The 19,532-nt window shown below is 32.9% G+C and overlaps 1 protein-coding gene across 1 annotated transcript in view; it reads right to left on the minus strand.

The window, feature by feature from the left end:
- Positions 1-750: 750 nt before the first annotated feature.
- LOC144966450 (mitochondrial import inner membrane translocase subunit TIM44-like) overlaps positions 751-19,532 on the minus strand; it is a 23,345-nt gene continuing 4,563 nt past the window's right edge. The window contains exons 3-16 of the mRNA XM_078902981.1: positions 17,726-17,854; positions 17,085-17,168; positions 14,425-14,502; positions 13,075-13,155; positions 12,196-12,324; positions 9,253-9,322; positions 7,759-7,825; positions 7,043-7,128; positions 6,419-6,511; positions 5,668-5,792; positions 4,422-4,472; positions 3,980-4,069; positions 1,579-1,689; positions 751-962 (exon numbers count right to left, since the gene is read on the minus strand). Of these exons, the coding sequence (XP_078759107.1) occupies positions 843-962; positions 1,579-1,689; positions 3,980-4,069; positions 4,422-4,472; positions 5,668-5,792; positions 6,419-6,511; positions 7,043-7,128; positions 7,759-7,825; positions 9,253-9,322; positions 12,196-12,324; positions 13,075-13,155; positions 14,425-14,502; positions 17,085-17,168; positions 17,726-17,854 (1,314 nt within the window). The 3' untranslated portion in view covers positions 751-842. The remainder of the gene's footprint in view (positions 963-1,578; positions 1,690-3,979; positions 4,070-4,421; positions 4,473-5,667; positions 5,793-6,418; positions 6,512-7,042; positions 7,129-7,758; positions 7,826-9,252; positions 9,323-12,195; positions 12,325-13,074; positions 13,156-14,424; positions 14,503-17,084; positions 17,169-17,725; positions 17,855-19,532) is intronic.

Consider the following 19,532-nt stretch of genomic DNA (forward strand, 5'->3'; position numbering starts at 1 on the left):
ATAACGATACATTTGATTGTTTCCCTCCCAGCCGGTCAGGGTCAGGACAAAACTAAGTAATCTCATTCCAAGACAAAGACAGAAAGCAATTGGAAAACCTATAGGGGAATAGAAGACACAGAAAGTACCTCCCTGTCCATTATGGGAAGTCAAGAACCACACTTAGAAGGACTGCTTTCTTCTTCTTTGAAAACATTAATTTTCAGGCAAGCTTTTGAGTAGAAATAGTTATGCGTTTTGTGTTACCTATTGTTTGTATGTGTAGTGCCTTAGAGCATTATGTGTATAAATAAACTATTACATTATATCATTTTTTTGTTTGTTTGTTGCTTTAGGTCTCTTCCAACACAATTGAGGTTATATGAGAGACCGCTGAAACAAAAAAAACAAGCAATCTAACAAAAATAGTACAAATGTAAATCAAAATCATAACCTAAAGATTCATAAGCTAAATTATAAATAACCAAGAACAAACAGGCAGAAGATTTACAGAAAAAAAATATCCCCTGTCAAAAATACAATCACAAACCAAAGAAGCAGGATAGGTTAGTAAAGAGAAGAAGAAACGACATCACTATCGGATCGTACACCCATGCGAACATCATAGGTATATGATTCAAGGGTGATGCTCCCATCCAACCACCCGCCCATTATATCATTACATTTCCATATAATTAAAAATATTTGAAACTACTGTTTCCACCAAACATAGAATATCTATTAAATTAGTAAAGCAACAAAAACACAACATTTGAGTGGGTCAAAACCATATAATTCTTTTTTATTATCAATCAATAATTATCACTTGATCTATGTACAAAAAAAATAACTATTTCCTACTGTTATAACCATTGCTCAGAAGTGCTGGCTGAAATATCCATTAGTTTCCAGGCTGCCATGGGGTCAAATTCCTCTTGGTCTCGACACAAAGCCCAAACATACATGATACGTAATATTTTGTCCTGAGTAAAAAGAATATAAAGGAGAAATGTAAATGAACTTTGATGTTTATCAACAAAAAAAAAAAGGGGGGGTCAATGAAGCATCTACAACTCGCATTGGGATGAGGCAACTGCATTTGATGCAATTATCGATACTTCAAACCAATTCAAGGAAATAAAAATCCTGTTCACAAAAAAGTGAAAATATTTAGTAACATTCCCACCAAAACATGTCATTACCATATATTGTAATCAGCAATAGCTTTTCTGGGGGAAAAAAAAAGTAATAAACACCAAACAAAAAAATTATAAATGCATCTTTTTGTTTGAGGTTATTTTATCTGAGCTTCTAAAAGCCGTATGGACCCGAACTCTCTTAACTTGCCAAATATATCAAATCCTAATACTGGCTAAAAGAGACATTTTATAAACGGAAAACAGTAAAGAATAATTGTTTTACAGTCATGACCAGTTCGTATCTATTATGATAAATTGTTTTGCTCAACAAAACACATAGTCGAACCAAATCATTATCAATATATGATTTCTTTATTCTCTCCAAAAAAAAGTGTCAATAATACAACACTCGGCTAAGATTAAATTATACTTATAGAAAGAAGAAAAGAACCCAACTTACCGGATCCCCTTCAACAACTTGTCCCTTACTGTCTCGTACTACTGAGATTTGTTGGGCATTGAAGCTGATGACTAGGACAGGACCCTGCTCCATTATCTTCCCTGCAACTACCTGGAAACAGTTAAAGGTTTAAGAATCAGATTGAATCATGTAAAACAGATCCAGAATGGGATATGATGCTAGTTGAGTTTCATTTATTGTGCATTTTCTAGAGCATTAATAATCAGCGAAGTATCCGCTAAACACGCCAAAAGCTCTTTACAATGGGTCCCTAGCAAACAGCAACACTTAACATGTAGGACGAGACATAATGCCCGTAAGGTGATATTACATTTTTTTTTTTACAGAGACAACGCTATTAACAATCGGTTACTCATTTTACTCCTGAGCACAGTGAGACAATCTGAGTAAAGAGCCTATTCCAAGGACTCACAATGCACTGTTCAGAGCAGGACTCAATTCCTTGACCTTCCAGTCATACCACAATATATGACAAATCTGCCATTGGGGTGGAAAAATAAAGTCAAATATTCAATTAAGGATCTCATTTTCAATATAACAGTTCAGTTTCTATGTTTGATTTTCAGCAATTCGACATCGGTGATGAAAAGAAAATTGTAAGGTTAAAGTTCAGTCTCAGACCACCCAAAGGATCCCCAGAAAATAAACACACACAAATTATCATTAAATAACAAAATATAAATAAGGAGATGATCTTACAATGAAATCATCGCTAAAAAAATTGAAACATATATTAGGCAGGAGGGAGGGGGTGCCAAGAAAAATTAGGGTAAAAAAATAGATATAAAATATATTACAGTCATTTACGTTTTGTTTTGTTTTTAAGCGTTTTACGGCCCTTGAAACATGTAGGTCATATCAGCGCCAGTAAAAAGGAAGAAAATTGGATAGTAAAAACATTGAGACGTACAATTACACAGACTTTAGGGAAAAGTAAGACAAAGGGGAAATGGTTCAAATAGGGAACAGATGCAGATTCCAAGAGCACACCACCAGTGTACTTAGTTTGAGATCACCTAAAAGTCTCATCCAGATACCAGCACAAGAACCAACTAAGAGGAACACACTCAAATGTTTACAAATCATATGTTAAAAACAAAAAAATAACAGTACATAACAGAGAGATGATTTACAAGGGAAAAAAATATCATCTCTCAAAACTATAACAATACATTTGACTGTTTCCCTCCCAGCCAAGGTCTCCGGTCAGAGTCAGGACAAAACTAAGTAATCTCATTCCAAGACAAAGACAGAAAGCAATTGGAAAACATGTATAGGGGTATAGAAGACACAGCAAGTACCTCCCTGCCCATTATGGGAGGTAGGGAACCCCACCCAGACAGTCATTTACAACTCAACCATGAATGTAATAATGTCCTCAAGTCTCAGTGTAGCATCAAAGGCCAGAAGCTTAGTGCTTGCGAAGATAAGAACAATCTATGAAATCATTTTGGCAAACATTTAAAAAAGTGGCAAAAAAAAATATATTTAACCAAAGACCATTTTTTAATCTTTATTTTGAATGTGATTTCATGTATGTGGTTGTTTATTTTGTTTGATGAGACATTGAAGTGAAGAAAGGGGGTAGAAGTAAAAATGAGTTGGTGAAAATTTATGGATTTCGAGGGTGGTCATATTCAAATTCTGATATCTTGAAAACGATCGACTCTGATGAGCAATAAATTGTCATATTTCAAAGTGCTTAAGCTAGCCTTTCAAATGATATCGGCCGTTTGAACATACAACACCTGAGGGCACCTATATTTCTTTTTTCTTTTTATAAGGGCTGAAAAAGGCCTAGAATATAGAATTAAACAGCTAACTTTGCGCTCTTGAAAGAAACTCGGTTTTCTCAAAACGTGCGATTTTTCACGTTTTTCTCTCAGTTGTCAGTTTTGTTTTGATATTACTCAACAATTTGTTATCTCGAAGGTCTTTAAAAAATTGAGCTTATAACTTTGAGCGACTGCCGACCAGTTTTCATCTTTCACCTAAGTAACATGTTGCTGTGGTTGGTTTCAAAATTGGCCATTTTCACAGTCAATGAATAACCACAATCGGCTCCACTTTTTTTTGTTGCAAACTTTGAGTAATCGTATCCGTTTAAATTCATTATCCAATGTTGCTGATTGTGTTGTGTTTTAAATCAGAACACAAAAATCTACGCAGAGAATTTAATTGCTTGCAGATTGCTTTATATTCTAAACTTGGGTTTGGAGTGTCTGCCTAATTCCAAATTTGTCAACACTGTTAAATATGGATAGATGACAACTGACTGGATATCATGTGATCTCACTCGAGAATCACCTAGACTGGCAGATGAGACATATCCACCAAATGGTTGGTATGCATTACTGTAAAACATAAACCATGTGCTTACATCTGCATGTGAAACATCTAGAACTTTGGAATCTTGAATGTATCCAGCCTTTCTTGCTTGTTCTATGGGATGAGCTAGTGTGTTATAAGGCTGAAAAGAACAAATAATATATTAAAGGAGATAAATAAACAGCTATATCTATGTAATCGGGACACCTCCACTCCCAGCAATTTCTCCAGTTTACAGAATTGTCTGGATCACCAAAGTTAGCACTTTAAATCAGTAAAAAGGTCTCAAAATTAACAGTAAGATTGCTCTTTTGTATTTAACATGGGATAGGGCACTAAAACAATGTCTAAAAGCCATAAAAATTTTAAGTACATAAAAGAAAACAGCTCAGTTGAGATTCAGACCCATGGCCTTATGACCCACTACATCATGGGATTACGTACTTCAGAAATTGTTTACTTGACATAATGTCAAGAAATCATATAAACCTTACCGCTTCAAAACACCAATCCTTCAGGACCTCCAAGTCACCTCGATTCATTGCCTTGGATTGGAAAGAAAACAATAAAATCAATGATGATGATGATGATGATGACCAATGACGATGATGATGATAATAATAATGACAACAACACCACCACACCACCCACCACCACATATTTGTATGCTGCACCACGACTACTTGACTTAAACAAAGATATTATAATAAGCTCATTGGTGAATCAGGATAATTCAGTTCCTCATGCAGTTGAAGTGTTTCTGTTCTTTTTTATCAGGGACTAAATAAGGTCAATGTCAGAATGTCTTAGCAGCAAGCAAAATCTGTGAAAATGTGTTTTATGACCATTTGCTTAGAAAGAACTGTGTGATTCCAAACATTAAACACCACCAGCCACTAGAAAACAGGTTTTTCAGAGTTGTTCTTGGGGCCGCAATAATGAATTTTGAATACCAATAGTGGTAGACCAAATAGTTTCCTCACAATGCCGATGTCCTTTAAAGTGTTTACAGTAAGGGTGTGTTTATTCTTTTTCAGGTGTCAAAAAATAATCATAACAAAGTTGCATTCAGTGGCGTAGCCTAGCAAATATTTTTGGGTTATTTCAAATTGAAAATATCCTGAAAACAGTTTTCAACGCTTGTAGAGGTAAGAAAACCTCAGTCACAAGAAAGTTAATTAATCTAATTTTTTTAACATTATCTGGGTGAAATTGGTTCGAGGAAACCATGTATGAGTTTTTAAAAAGTTTTTAAATCTCATGACTGATTTTGCCATAATTTGAATGATTGCAATTCTGTAAAAGGAGCAGTTTAGTGGCTGTTAGACTTTATTATTTCAAATTGAAATAATCAGATATATAAATGTGTAGCTTTTCGTATGTATAGAAATTATTGTCACCCTCCCCAAGAAATCATCATATTAACTAAATCCAAATCTTATATTATTTAGCTTCTAAACAATTCTGGCTTAAAACCGATTTCTTCTTCTTCTTATTATTATTATGATTATTATTATTAGTATATTATTTTATTATTATTATCATCATTACTATCAGTATTATTATCATCATTATTACCAATATTTTAATTACTTTTTTCGCCTATTACAAGAGTTGTAACCAAACAATAATTGCCTATTTGGACAATAAAGATTATTATTATTATTATTATTATTATTATTATTATTATTATTATTATTATTTCAATAGTCTATTGTAATTAAAGAAGTAAACAATTACCTCAAGGATATTTGGAATGATCACCTTCTCACATTGTCTGACAAATTTCTCCCTGTCAAAATTTGGCTCAATTTTACAAATTTCTGTCAGCACCTCAGACATTTCAGTTTTGGTAAACATTCCACCTGGTGAGCGAAATAAAAAAAATGAATTCTTTATTTTAAAAATAAAGTAAATAAATAAAAGGAGTAGAAATGTCTCAAGGCTGAAGTCTCTATGCCAACGCAGAATGAAGCCCGGTCTTGTTACAAAAGCCAATCAATGTTTAGCATGGTCTGATACTGGATGGTAGTATCAGGCAAGTCAGTACAAGTGGGAAAGGGATAGTGGCTACATCACATTGAGTAGATAAATACAAATACAATTATTGTAGATGGGTACACAATAGTTTGAAGTTTTGGCTTAAAGTCTTTTTCAAAACTTGAGAGGGATTTATCAATTAATTCTGTACATGTGTCCGAACCAAAATTTTAAAAGGTATCTTGACAGGATATGACGAGTAACAGACATATAATCCAATTTACAACCCTTTCCCATATAATTCTAGCTATAAGAATATAATCTGTTGGTGAGTGAAAAGAAAATCTGAATATAGGAAAAAGATTTGAATCTGGATAATTTTTTTAAAAACATATTTTATAGGCATTTTCAACGGGTTAACATAAGCATTGATGTTTAACACTGGATTTTCCTCAACCATACATTAATTCAAATCAACAATCAATCAGAGACATTCTTCAGATAAACTTACCAAATACATGTCCCACTTTGTCAGTGAAAAATCGTGTGGCACGTATCATGGCATTATCACTCTCATCGTATTTAACTTTGAGATCAAATAATTCTGGGTAAGAAGAAAATGATTACTCATCAATTCATAAATATCACAAAGCAAGAATTAATCAATCAAAATCTTGTATGACGTGAAGAAAAAAAACATATCATTTTGTAAGACTATTACTAATCTAAAATATACCATCCTGGCAGGCCCAAATGTCAAATAAAAATCTATATCATAAGCCTGATGACAAGTCAAGACAGTATTTTATCCACTGCCTCAATCTGGTATCATGTCGTGGTGACCCCAGGGGTGATAATTGATTTTAAATCCTAAATAATGACATTTGACTTATATTTATACACTTTTATTTTTTAAAATAAAGGTAATTTAATTAATTGCCAAAAAAAATAATTAATTAATAACAAGCAAACAGATTTGGTAATCCTTAAATTCAATTTTTATCTCTGTTCCAGCTCTATACTAGGCCGAGGGCAAGGTGAGGAGTAGGATCACTAATAACAAGTATTATAAAATTGCTCTGATAAACATTTGAATTTATTTCTACATCACAAATCATTTAACTACAACACTTACTATTAACATATTGGTTGTTGTCTTTGAAATTCTGCCAACTTTGATAAAACTTGGAATCTTTGTGTAAAACCACCCCTGTTGACTCTCTGGGCAGGAGATTGGGAGGAGGGGGAGGAATAAACAATGGTAACTATATTCAACACTTGATAAATGAATTCATCTTCTGCTTCTTCCTCATATAAATTGACTGTAAAACCTGTCAAGGCACTCACCCTCTCTACTTAATTCCCTTCACCCTCTGCTTTTTCTTCAAATAAATTGAATGCAAAACTGTCAACGAACTTCACCCACTGCTTAACTCTTTCCTTACCAAGCACTTTCGGTATTTTCCCAAAATGGTGTGTTAACCAGCAGAAAAATAGATTTTTTTTAACTCAAGCTCTCTACAAAACAATTTTATGTTTTTATTAATTAAACAAAGATCATTCTTCATATAAATCTGAATATACTCCATAATACTCAAGATTTTTACACCATGAATTTTCAGAAAATAAATAAGAGAAAAACTACCATAAAAAACCTGGGTATATTTGTAGAAAAATAATGGGCATTAATCTCAATGTTCAGGATCATAATATTATTGCCAGTTTGAACATCAATTTAGCTCACATGTTATTAATGTCAAGAACACATTGGTACCTTCTTGTATAAATCTTGTAACCTTTAAGGTTTTAACCTGCAAAAGATCAAATGTATATGGATTGATTAATACTTACTCATCTGCCTCCATCTCTCTTTCTTCTTTCGGTCTCATAGAGAAATCTGATCTCTTTTGTAACTTGTCTGTTGCAAAACAAAAAAAATTATCATAAAAAAATGCAACTTACTAGACATCCGATAAGGTATTCAATTTCACAAGGAGTTCAGCTGAATTTAACATATGTGAATCATCTAACTACAGTGCTGCTACAAAAAAAAAAACTGATATTCAAGGAACCAAGAAACCTGCAAACCCTTTGCATTCAGAATGTCAGAAAACAGGAATTTGTTACAAATGGATAATTCCCTCTCAAAATTACCAACTTTGTCACTAAACACATAAAAGGGCTATTCTGGCAAACCGGATAACATTTGTTAGGTAATGGTATGGGGAAGGGGGAAGGGAGGACAATTCATTTTCTTACTTGCATCCTTTTACGCAATCCCTTCCTCATCCCCACCCTTTCTTACCAAATCACTTTTTTTTTTTTTCAAAATCGGAATTTTAGATATAATCGTGGAATGGTGATTGGAAGAGTAAAAATAGGAATGATTCCGCGAAAAGCAGAAAGGTTGGCAGGCATGGACCAATCATTTAATTGATTTTTATTATGACATGGTTAAGGGTGCTTGCAACACAAACGAGTCATTTAAGCTCCAGGAAATGAAAGGCGATAGACTTAGATAAAGGGAGTACAGAAGTAGATGATGATAAAGAAAATATAGCTCTATGTTGAGTCTGAGACAAAAATCAGTCTTCCAGGATCTTTGTCAGAAATGAAATAAGATTTGTATCATTTACAATATCTAATATATATATATATTTGATTCATAGATAAAATGGATCAATACATTTACATAGGATATATATAACTGAGAGATAATGAACAAGAGAATAAAAAGTCGACTCTCATAAAATAAAAAACATAATGCATGACACCATTGGCCATACACCCCAGTGACATGCTGTGATCCTCAACCTAGGATTATTGTACAAAAGTACTCAAGTCTAACTGGATAGTTTTGTCTCACAATACATTGCATAGGAGATGGTCAAACAAAAAATAAATCCCTGCAAAACTATTTCTATATCTCAGTAAAGAATATTTTAGAATGTTGCTTCAGCATAAGAACGCTGCAGTTACATGAAACAGCAAAGTTTGTGCCATCGATTTTGCTTTAAGTTAACTCAGGGATGGGGCTAACTTTGTAAGAAAAATCAGCAAGGCGTGTGTGACCCATACCTTGCCATGTTGCAGTTATATTATTAGAGAAAGCAAGCGTCATTCAGACTGCGAAGCTTACTACTACTACTAGAGAAATGCAATCATACTATTCAACCATTTTGAATATTTGCCAAATTTGGTCTGAAAAAGTAAATCCTGAAATATGCCCAGTAGAATCAGCCATGTAGGATAAATTAAGAAGTTAAGATTCTATTCCTGTCAAACTCGACAGGCTTCAACCAGTATAGTGGCATACCACTTTGCTATATATTATATAAATAATACCTGGTATTTTGTAGTGTCTGGCTCTAGATAGGGTAACACTGTCAAACTCATCTTTGGCTGCTTTCACGCCCTGAATGAAAAAAAAAATTTAAAAATTTAAAAACACAATCAATCTCTGTTGTTTTATTTTTAACCTTTCGCAAACTTGCAAACCAACATGCAACCTCATGTTTGCCATGTCTTATTTCATAGCAAAGCATTCATTAAAAAAAATATTTTCTTTTAAAACTTCCTATTCTCATTTCAAAAGCATGGTGAAAAGGAAATCCACCAGTTATGCTTTGACATGAGTTAACTTGCTTTTGTTTGTTTGTTTGTTGCTTTAGGTCTCTTCCAACACAATTGAGGTTATATGAGAGACCGCTGAAACAAAAAAAAACAAGCAATCTAACAAAAATAGTACAAATGTAAATCAAAATCATAACCTAAAGATATCATAAGCTAAATTATAAATAACCAAGAACAAACAGGCAGAAGATTTACAGAAAAAAAAATATCCCCTGTCAAAAATACAATCACAAACCAAAGAAGCAGGATAGGCTAGTAAAGAGAAGAAGAAACGACATCACTATCGGATCGTACACCCATGCGAACATCATAGGTATATGATTCAAGGGTGATGCTCCCATCCAACCACCCGCTAACTTGCTTTCTATCCAAAACCGGTTTGGTCTGCAGCTATAGCAAGATAAAAACTGCAAGAAATTAAGAGATGTAAGGAATTCAGTCCCCTTGTAAAGGGGTTAATAGACAATTCATATTGTTTGACAAGCGAGCTCTGGGTTGCACTGACTGCATCTTTCAAAATGCTCCCCCAGACCATGCCTTTGCTTCAATTTGTTTTCTGCAAAATCAGATGACAAAAATTATATTTTACCTAAAAATTGACAAATTTGGCATATTCAGACTTTAAATTCATTTTTCAAAATGTTGCTCATCGCAATATAATACCAAAATCAAAATGTGAGTGAAAAAAATAATTTGGTTTAGTCATTATGACTCAGCTAATAGTCTTGTTCCAAGATGAAACAAGTTAGCTTGAAATGGTGTAAGTAGGAAAATGGCACATAAATCTGACCTCTGTGGCAATCCGAATTAGCAGATTCAAGTTTTATGAATTTTAAGAAACAAAATTGACTCTACTTAATAAAGGCATTCATTTCAACTAGAGATTTTGAAAGTAAAGCTTGAAATTAATTTTGGAGCATCAGATTCACATTAAAATAATACTGTCTTGAGACAGTCAGTCACAAATATGTAATTTACAAAATGTCAGAGATGTCGACAGGAAAGCAAATGAGTTGAAGAAGATTTAACTTAAAGTCTAGAGCTGATATATTTCCAAATTGGGCACTTTAGAAACAAACTGTAATATCATCATTATGATTATTGGAGCCAATAGCTCAGTTGGTAGAGCAAATTCACAAAGGGACCAAGATTGATCCCAGGTGAAGTCCAGATTTTTTCTGACCCCAGATTGGCTAGCTTAGATCTGTTTGTTAGATCTGGTGGAAAGCACTTTCTTATCCAATGGGTAGCAGGCAATTACTATTAACCATTCGTGCTTAAGAAATCGGGATAAACTCCTGCTCCATGGGCCTTATGGCTTTGAAGGACTATTTTTTATTTTCATTTATCAGTTTTTTTTAAATAATTATTTTTACTATAATTATTATCATCATCATTATAATTATTATTATCATTATTATATTATCATTATTACTATTATTATCATTATTATTAGATAACCGCCAACTTGTCATAGAGCTAAAACAGGACATGCTGACATGCACTACCGTCATGACCTAAAAGACAGCATGTTTGGATCATTAAAAAATATAATCTTGATGGAGATTGCTAAACATTACATTCTGTTTGTCTGTTCCTTATTTTAATTCGCTGGTCAAAAAAATAATAATCCTGGGATAAGCAAGGACATATAAACGGTCCAATATTACATCGACTGCTGTTTCACTGCTTCTTTTGTAGCAGCTTTTGGCCTCTTGAGGAATTCTGTAGTAATGCTGCTTCATACAAGGAGTAGAATCTGGCAATGATAAGCAGGCCACCTAACATCTCTGTGCACATAGATCCTCTAAAAGCAAGCTTATTTTTCCTCACTTGACTGAAAAACCTTTCATGATCACAACTAGAATGAGAAAAGGTGAGCCCTAACATAAAATAAGACAGTCTTCACACTTCTTTTTACCAAAAGAGTACGCCTTTGCTCAGTGAGAACCATTGCTCAATTATGGAGAGTGAAGAGATTCTTCATTTTTTTTTTTCACAATTTGAATTCAACCTCAAGTCAGACCAATGCCCTGTGAAGGTCTTCTCAATCCTTGACCAACTTTTTTTTTATATAATATTTTTTTCTTTTCCTCCAGATTGGAACGGTTGGCAGCTATGTTATTATTATTATTATTATTATTATTATTATTATTATTATTATTATTAATATTATTAATATTATCATCATCATCATTATCATTATTATCATCATCTTATTTATCAACATTAAAAAAAAACCCAAAAGGGTTGGTATTTGGAGGTGTGTGTGTGTGTGAGTGTGTTTGTGCGTGCGTGTGTGTGTATGTTTTTTTTTTGCTATTTTAATTGAGTGATTTTTAATGATGATGATTGACCCCAACTGTCTTCTGAATGAAATGACATGGGGAGAATAGATTATTGTTTTTCCAAGAGCAAAAAGTCCTTTTATTATCATTATTAGCAAATAATGACAATGCAATATTGTCCACCTCCTCTTCTTACATCAGCAGCAACATCATCTCAGAAATATCCTTATACATCAACCATGTTTTTTTTTCCTTTTTTCTTTTAATTTTGGTTATATAATTAGAAATGTATTTTCTTCAAACAAATTAAATATCAGTTATTTCAATTACCATAGAAGGAAGATTAGCTATTACTGTCACCCCTTACATGAGATATTTGTTTGAAAGCATCACTCTGCCCGATGGCTTGTCCTGATTTCAAAATGGCTTCAGATGCTTTGGATGCTGTGTCCATTCCCTTCTTGACAAACTCCGCCTTCTGCGCCTCTTCAACAGTCTGTATATGATGATAAATAGAAGAGAAAAAATGTACAAAATGTACACATTTATAAAGCAAATTTCCACAACTTCATCAATGAGCATCGTAATGCTTTATCAATTCCATGGCTGATCATTTATGGAACAAATTTCTATTCTATACAAGACAAGTCACTTTTAATATTTGTACAATATCTTTTACTGCTTATTGCCTGATAATTATTCACAAAAGTCCAGTGAATATGTGTTAAAAACCACCCAAAGATTGTAGAGTTTTTGGGAATCATAGACACCCAACCATTCACTATCCATTCACAATGTTACAAGGAAAAAATTGAACACCTAATTACATATAACATTCTAGCAAACAATACAGCTGTGTCCAATAAATAACCAAATTATAAAGAAGCATAAATTTGATTGACAATTCATTTAAATTATTAGGTTACAATAGAATATGGTACACCACACACCAATAAATATATTCTTGGATTCTTCGCAAATGTCCAAAATGTAATTTACACACAGAGAACATTATACATAGTGAAACCACCCAAGATGGAATCAAAATAAAATTCTATTCTAACTATTTAAATGTTTTATATCATAATAAACAGATGAATTTGTAAATAAAGGGGAAAAAATGATATCACCAAACCAAGAGAAGTTTCTTTTATTAAATCATACCTCTAAGTCATTACTAAAAACAATGAAGCAGAGAGCTGTAGCTGTAGTTCAAAACTATTCATCTCACTATGACTGTGCTTACCTCTGACAATTTCTCTTTAATATCTCCATACGTCTTTTTGAGAGCAGCAGAGCTCTTGATCGTCTCTTCCTCAATGGATTCCTGAGATTAATATTTTTTTTATAATTTAAAACAAAGATGAACCAATCAGAGGTACCTAAGATCAAGTAACTGGGTTTCAAATAATCCAATCAAAGAAGACATAAAAATAAATTATCCACTTACAAAACATTGCCACATGTAAACCAGATGATGGCAAACTACTTCAGGACACAAAAAGTAAAGAATCGATTTGGTTCTGTATTTTCTAATCCAAAACCTGAAGTTAACAAATATCTTAAGATAAAAAGTTCCCTCAAATAAAATAATCATAAACAATTAACATTTTTTCTTAATAATTGGAAAATACAAGTAGCCTTGAATGAACACAACTTCAAACCTGACATCCCATGACCCTTTTGACCCTTAAAGAAGTATTGGAAAGAGTGGTTTGCAAATCTAATCTTTCCATCTTTAATCACAAACAGTAAAATCATGGGTGGCAATGGCTAAAATTAATTAAACCTAGAACTCATGAAGTATCAAGATTATTTACTCTCGGGCTTCTGCCAATGAATCATAAAGTTTGATGGCAACATACGTGAAAGTGAAAATAAATGATGAATGAAACCAAAAAATAAAACGATACCATTAATAACCACAATAGATATGTTCCATTTGTCAATCTTGAAAATATTGCTTATTTAATTGTGAATTTTCTATATCAGACTACCAGAAATTGAAATTCTGGCCTAAACCAGAAAACTTTGTGATAGTTATACTACTCCAACCAAGCAGCAGCAATCCAATTTATCAGAACCTGTACCATCTTAGGGGTATGTTAGCTCTGTCGATAGAGCACTTACCTCTTTAAAAATGAGACCTATTTCAATACCAGGTCACTATTGTTTTTTGTTGGGTTTTTTTTTTGTTTTTTTTTTGCTTTTTTCTGAAACTTCCTTATCCCAATTAAGGAATATTATTCTTTGAGTGATAAGAATCACTATGAATCACTGTAAGAAGGATGAAAGCCCCATGAACTATATTGAGATAACTTGCTTCAGGCCATACAAGAGTATTCAGCCTAGTATTTCCAAGTGAAAAGGCAAAGATGATACTGCTGTGCTGTGCACAACTGGCAAATATGTCTCGATTTATTTAAACAGAAAGTACTTTGCTATGGTCTAGCATCCTACCTGATGGGTACAGGCAACTGGTATAAAAGGCTCCTTAGGCCTCATGTCTCTGAAATACAGTCATGCTCCATAATCATTCTAATCAAGAATATTATACTATTCATCGATGACATTAAAATATGAGTACCATACTTACAAATTTTTTTCTGGCTTCTTTCAAAGCATCGGATTCCTCTAGCTTTTGTGTTTCCTGCTTAAACTTTGCAATACTTTCCTAAGGAAAAAAAAGTGGGGATTCATGTTAAATTTATACTTCATTTAACTCAGTAACACGCTGGTCCATGAATCAGGATAGAAGGGAGATGAAACTGGTAGCGACGGTCGATAAATCATGTGTACAAGCCTGTGTGTTCATGAATGGGTTTGTTTTTTCTCCTTCTATACTTAGAATACTACAAACATTAAACTTGAATTTGATTGGTTAATACTTTAACTTGACCCTTCACCTCTCACCTCATGGGTGGAAAGTCTGTGTCCTTTTAAGCAACAAAGAAGCAAGAATTCAACTCTCCCTCCCCTCTCTCTCCCTCTTCCCCCACCTATGTTCTGACAAGGGATTTAAGTGAAGAGAGCTGCTTTTAGTCAGACAATGAGAGAGTTTTAACTATGCGTGTATAGTATGTAGAACAGTCTTTCATTGCATGTGTCTATAATCTAACACAAACGCGTATACAAGCAACAATAGATCAAAAAGTCAGACTTAAAATGTGCATAAAAAGTAACACACCAAATGTAGCAATATTTGTTTTTTGCATGAGGATTGTCCAATGTGTTAAAAAAAATTGAAGACGCATTGCCATTGTGTCTATGTGGGAAAATGGTTATATTTTGGAGATTTTGATATTGGAAAAAAACAAATTGTACCAGTTTGTTTCTTAAAATTCAAATTATTCTAATGCTTTCATGACAGATAATTTGTAAAAACGATAAGAATTACTAGTGGCTAATGAAGCAGTTGCGTAGAAGGTAAATATTCATTCCTTTCGATATTAATACTGGATGAAAATGGACAATAGGGTGTCGTATTTTTTTTTAATCAGGAAGTGATGAATGTATAAGAAGAAAATAAAAGAAGACAAACAGATGAATGTTTCGTGGATTTGTTTTCTGTTTTAATTTTGGTGAGGTTTGCAATAATCAGAGGAACTAAGAAAAAGAATATCTACTCAAGAGTTATCCTGAGGCTTCTCCAAGAGTGTTGTCCCCTGGTTTTGGCAAGATGATAGCCTGCTACCACTACAACAAAGAAGGGCAGTAAAGATTTGTTCAAAATTTATTTATTAACACAAGACTCTAAAAGATTTGAATTTATATTGACATATTATTTATGATCATAGTCACGTCTTTTTCACTTATTTCATGGTAAAATAACTTCAGGGATTATAAATAATGATCATTTGAAATCTTGTTTATCTTGAAAGATATGTTGAATATTCTTATATCAAGAATTTCAGATTACTTTGATGTCTACCTTTTTTCTTAATCATGATTGAAAGTGGATGAAAACTTTTTGCTTGTAAATTACCTAATCGCACCACTATTTTATTATTACTTTTTTAAAAATCATAACCTTTTTATAATTTAGTTTTTTATTTTTATGATTTACATGTTGTAATTTGTGTGTCTTAGTGCATTATTTGACAAAAGGGTCATTCTTTGCCCTCGAGTTGGTTCAATTTTTTGCTTATAGTATCTACTCTAAATGAATTAAAACATTCATTGCATTATTCAATGCTTATTTCTCAAGCTTCAAACAAAGAAACCCAACTGGAAAGCCTTGTTTGACCATCCATAGTGAACAGGCAGCTTACCTTTTCTTCAACCCCCCTAAATAATTTCCTTTTCCAGATTGCTTTCTGTCTTTAGTTTTGAATGAAATAATTTTAATGAAATGAGTTTATCTCTGTTCCCTTTTTAAACTAGTCCCCATTGTCTTAATTTTTCTTGCGTGGTTTTAATTGTTAATCTAGAATTTTTTTTACTTTCCCATATTCATCTGTTTTACTGGTAGAGAAATGACCAAATTGTGTCGAAAAGGCCGTAAAACAAATAAAAACAAAACAAACAATTATCTCAAGCACAATTTCACATCTGAAAATCAATACTGGCAGGTAAATACACTGTGTGAGGTAAACCATTCCTGTTGAAAATAACACAGCCACCTTGCAAAATCCGAGGGACATAACAAAAAAAAATTACATCATGAGAGTTGTAAAGAGGGAAATATCAAGAGTAGATTATTTCTTTATATATTATCTCTGTAATAACTCAATGTGTAGAATATTCACCGATCAAGCAAAGGGAGCTAACCAAAAATAATTGAGTGGCTAAGCCGTTAAGGTGTGATGGAATGTACTTTTTTTCAGACTGGCATCCTAACTAAAGGCTAGCAAACAATTTTACTGTCCATTCAATACCACAGAAACCAGGATAAAGTCAAACGGCATAGACCATAAGGCTCTAAATGAATTGGGGACAGTAGGAAGTTGAGGCCACTTAAAAGTCACACCTGCTGGGCACAAGCGTAGTCCTCAAACAGACCCCTTTTGGGGTCTCAAAATAACATGGAAGAAGAAGAAGAAGAAGAAGAAGAAGAAGAAGAAGAAGAAGAAGAAGAAGAAGAAGAAGAAGAAGAAGAAGAGAAAGAGAGAAGAGGAAGACGAAGAGGAAGACGAAGAAGAAGAGGAAGACGAAGAAGAAGAAGAAGAAGAAGAAGAAGAAGAAGAAGAAGAAGAAGAAGAAGAAGAAGAAGAAGAAGAAGAAGAAGAAGAAGAGGTAGAGTATGGCAAATCTCACTTTCATTTCTTTATTCTTTTTCAGGTCTTGCTTGATATTGTCAATGACTGTCTGAAAGAAGTTCCTGTTAGACATATTCCTGTGCTGGAAAAGTTGACAGAATCCATAGACCATTGAAATGATTCATTTATGCATTATTAGAATTAGAGCAACATTGTTTTACTTTCAAAAATGAATAACAATTATCAAATAGTACAAGTAGTACCACAACTACTACTACTACTACTACTACTACTACTACTACTACTACTACTACTACTACTACTACTACTACTACTACTACTAACAATCATAATAATAATAATAAAAAAAATGATAATGATGATGATGATGATGATGATGATGATGATGATGATGATGATACAATGATATGATAAAATATAATAATAATAATAATAATAATAATAATAATAATAATAATAATAATAATAATAATAATAATAATAATAATAATAATAATAATGTTGATTATTATTATTTTGACTTTAAATATTTATTTTGAGCACATGATTGACAATTAAATAACAATAGATTGATATAGTGAGTCACAAATACAAGATATCCATAACAGTGCTTCAAGTAAAATTAAAATCTAAGCACTAAGAGATAACAATGTTGTTAAGCGTCACTATGATGATTACCTGGCAAATAAAGAGATCTGCCTGACAATTTTTGTGAAAGACATGGTTATATTCCGATGATTTTGACAGGCCAGAGTTAGAAATCTTACGGTGACTTACAGACCGCCCCACTGAATAAACTTGGAGGAACTGAGGAAAAATACAAAACACATAGTAATTTTTACTTAAATCTAACCTGGTCATAGATTATAGATAGCAAGATAGAGATACAGCTATGGGATGGGAGCTGATATCACTTTTCATTGACAACTTGTTAAGAAAAATAAATGTGTCACAAATTTCAAATTTTCAATAAATGTGCTTCTTAATAAAGCACCTAAAAATTTCAGGAAATTACCGAGGAATTTTTTAATTCCTTTTCTAACCACCTCAAAAGTATAAAAAAATGAGTTCACAGTACAGTAATTCTACTAAGACTACGACTACAAGTTTCACAAAGTCTATTTTTTAATGTAGTGCTTTTATGCACCTCCGTTGACGGTGTATCTTAACGGATCGTTTTTATGCACCTCTGTTACGAATTCTACCCAATTTCATCAGCGATATTGTGTTTCTGTATTTGGACATGGCAAAAGTTATATTGTGACATCTGTAGGATGTCTTTGTTAATAAATTTAAATAAAAATAATAATAATAATCTAAAAAAATCGAAATATAAAACCAGAAAAAAGAAGTTGCATTAAAGGTAAAATAATGTTTTAGAAAGAACTTATTAAGTGTGATGAACAGTCAGGTGGCTCCGTAGCCCAGTGGACAAGCTGTCAGACTCTAAATTTGAAAGTACTGGGTTCGATTCCGTTGTGGACATATTTTTGTTGTTGTTGTTGTTGTTTTCCAAAAACTTTTTAGCATGTTAAAGACAAAATTCGATTTTAATTTTCTAAAATTATTTATTTATTTGAGATCAGTATTTGTGTGCCATGTTTCTTTTTACCTTTGATATTTTAAAGTTATTTGTTATTATTAATTTATTATGATTGTATAACGTACTTTGGTAATCACTAAGCAGCGTGCTAAACTACAATCTAAAACTATTTAAACCTCACGGATGTATGCAGCAACATTTTCATTAATTTACCATCACGGCCAACGAGGTGCATAAAAACGATGCGTTTTTTTACACCGCCAACGGAGGTGCATAAAAACAGTGCATTTTTGTACACTTCCAATGGAGGTGCATAAAACGCTGCGTTTTTGTACACCTCCAACGGAGGTGCATAAAAATGCCATCATTTTTTTTTAATAGGTCAAGAGTAATGCTAGCGTAATCGGATTATGTAATAATGATAAGGAAAAATGATCATACTGTGATGATGATGATAATGATGGTGGTGGTGGTAGTAGTGATGAAATACTTATAAGTCATGATGAAATAAATCAACAATTTTGAGCAGGTACAGGGCAGTAGGCTACAGGCTACTAAAAAAAAGTACCGTACGTCGAATTAAATTACGATATTTACTCATTGTGAACAATCATAAACTGACCTGGAAATCACCAGACGGAAAAAAAAGAAAGTCAGATAGACCACATTATGATCAACAGAAAATGTCAGAGTCAGGCGATTGGCAGACATTGGAAGTGATCATCATCTGGTCACAGCCAAAATCTTCATGAAATTGAGGAAAATAAAAATTGCAGAACAGAAGAAGAAACGTTTTTTTGGTCACAGTTTTTCCTATTAACCGCTTTATAAGATTTTTCGCCACATAATCGGTCATAACTTCTAGACGTCTAGATGAGAGAATGTTTCACTCCCCTTTATTATAAAGGTTTTCTCCGCTAAATTATAATTAAGGAAGCGTCA

This window comes from Berghia stephanieae, chromosome 2 (genome assembly GCF_034508935.2).
Source record: "Berghia stephanieae isolate SIO BIC M18660-M18661 chromosome 2, UCSD_Bste_1.3, whole genome shotgun sequence".
Classification (NCBI taxonomy): domain Eukaryota; kingdom Metazoa; phylum Mollusca; class Gastropoda; order Nudibranchia; family Aeolidiidae; genus Berghia; species Berghia stephanieae.